General features: G+C 51.1%; 1 protein-coding gene across 1 annotated transcript; it reads right to left on the reverse strand.

Annotated features, from left to right (window-relative positions):
• Nucleotides 1-12: 12 nt before the first annotated feature.
• On the reverse strand, nt 13-1441 carry LOC111648706 (uncharacterized). Its single transcript, XM_023398457.2, has 2 exons — nt 1201-1441; nt 13-869 (listed from the first exon to the last, which is right to left on the reverse strand). The coding sequence occupies exons 1-2, from the start codon at nt 1323-1325 to the stop codon at nt 188-190; spliced, it is 807 nt and encodes a 268-aa protein (XP_023254225.1). The 5' UTR covers nt 1326-1441; the 3' UTR covers nt 13-187.
• Between the last annotated feature and the right edge of the window lie 7 nt (nt 1442-1448).

Raw genomic sequence — 1448 nt, forward strand, 5'->3', positions numbered from 1 at the left:
TTAATAGTTTATAGACAATAATGGAGAGCAACAGGCCGCATCAGTCTTTGGATACTTTTGTTTTTTCATGGCATTTGTTGACAATATGAGAAATGTAGAATATCACCAGCCTTACCCTGTAAATATTTACAGGATTTAGAGGCTCCTTTCCTGAAGAGCTGAAGAGGAAGGAAGTCCTTTGTTCCTGCTACAAGTAACTCACCAGGTTTCGGCTCCTGTCTCTCTCCTCTCTTCCCCCCTGCAGTGTATGGGACATTCCCTGGTGGGGGCGGGTGTAAGAGAAAGGCCTCGTGGCTGGTTCAGTGGTCCTGTATCTCTCAGATCTGGGAGGTTCTGCAGTGCGGTACCGGTCTGCGGTCGGGTCAGCCCTGCGGTACCGCTCCGCCTCCCACTCAGAGTACGGAGGCAAAGGGTCCTCCTCTTCTGGACGGTTGCTAGGCGACCGGCTGTAGTAACTATTGCTGCCCTTTCCTCTGGAGCTGCCTTTGGAGGGAGTGTCACTGTCCTCGTCCATCCTCCCAGCACCTCTGTCCCCTCCCTGCCCCCTCGCCTTGCTCTCCAGCACATTGTTGAGGAAGGCGTCATCGTATCCTCTGCTTTGGGGCGGCCGAGAGGGGCGGTCACTGTCCCATGTGTCCCTTCTCTTTTGTGGTAAAGGTGAGGGGCTGCGGCGCCCCCAGTCATCATCTTCATCTCTGTAGAAACGCCTGGGAGGGCTATAATCCCGACCATAGAACCGGTCTGGAGGCTCAGCCCGTCGAACGCGGGAGCCGTAAGAGCGGGCAAATTCCTCCAGCTCGTCCAGGGAGCCGGTGCGCCCTCTTCTGCTCAGCGTCTTTCTCTTCAGGTGCTCTGAGCGAGGGTTCCACCTACAGCAAGGAAGAGCGCACAACTCAGCACAGAGTGACATTCAAACAAAACAATTTAGATTTGCATAGTGTTCAAATGAGAGGTTGCATGTGTCACAAGTTCAAAGATCCCATTTATGGGCACTTGAACTTCTTGGAAAATTGAAACCTCTAGGAAAACTGTGCATCATTAGTGGTGATGTCATGATAATTGAAGTTAGAAATGTTGTAATAGTCCTCCAGTTCCTGGCCTGAACCAATTAACAATAACATTTCATGGGGCCTTTACTCTCTTAACACATGAACAAATGCACATGATAAATAACACCAGGAACATAAAATGAAACTCTACCTTCTGTCTAGTTCATCGTCTGAGAGGTGTCCCCTGTCCCGTCTGGGCCTCCGACTCTGTGTAGGTGGAGCCGCTCTCACCACCGACTGGTCATCTAGATCTGCGATGGGCGGGAGCGCCTTCATCTGGACCGTCTGATAGGTGTGTCTGAAGTCTGTAGTCCCTCCATCATGCAGAGAGCTCAGCTCTGACAGGCTACTGGCTGTTGCAACAGACACATCACTGAAATCACATTTGCTATTTTTATG

Source organism: Seriola lalandi, unplaced genomic scaffold (genome assembly GCF_002814215.2).
Source record: "Seriola lalandi dorsalis isolate HSWRI2012SDOR001 ecotype SW California unplaced genomic scaffold, Sedor1 jcf7180002046556, whole genome shotgun sequence".
In the NCBI taxonomy this organism is placed as follows: Eukaryota; Metazoa; Chordata; class Actinopteri; order Carangiformes; family Carangidae; genus Seriola; species Seriola lalandi.

What these genes read in the sequence shown, in the direction of transcription:
- LOC111648706 (XM_023398457.2), bottom strand. Translation starts at nt 1,325, where the DNA reads ATGAAGGCGCTCCCGCCCATCGCAGATCTAGATGACCAGTCGGTGGTG. An exon ending in GACGATGAACTAGACAGAAG is followed by an intron (nt 870 to 1,200) that starts GTAGAGTTTCAT and finishes TCCTTGCTGTAG; the next exon opens with GTGGAACCCTCGCTCAGAGC.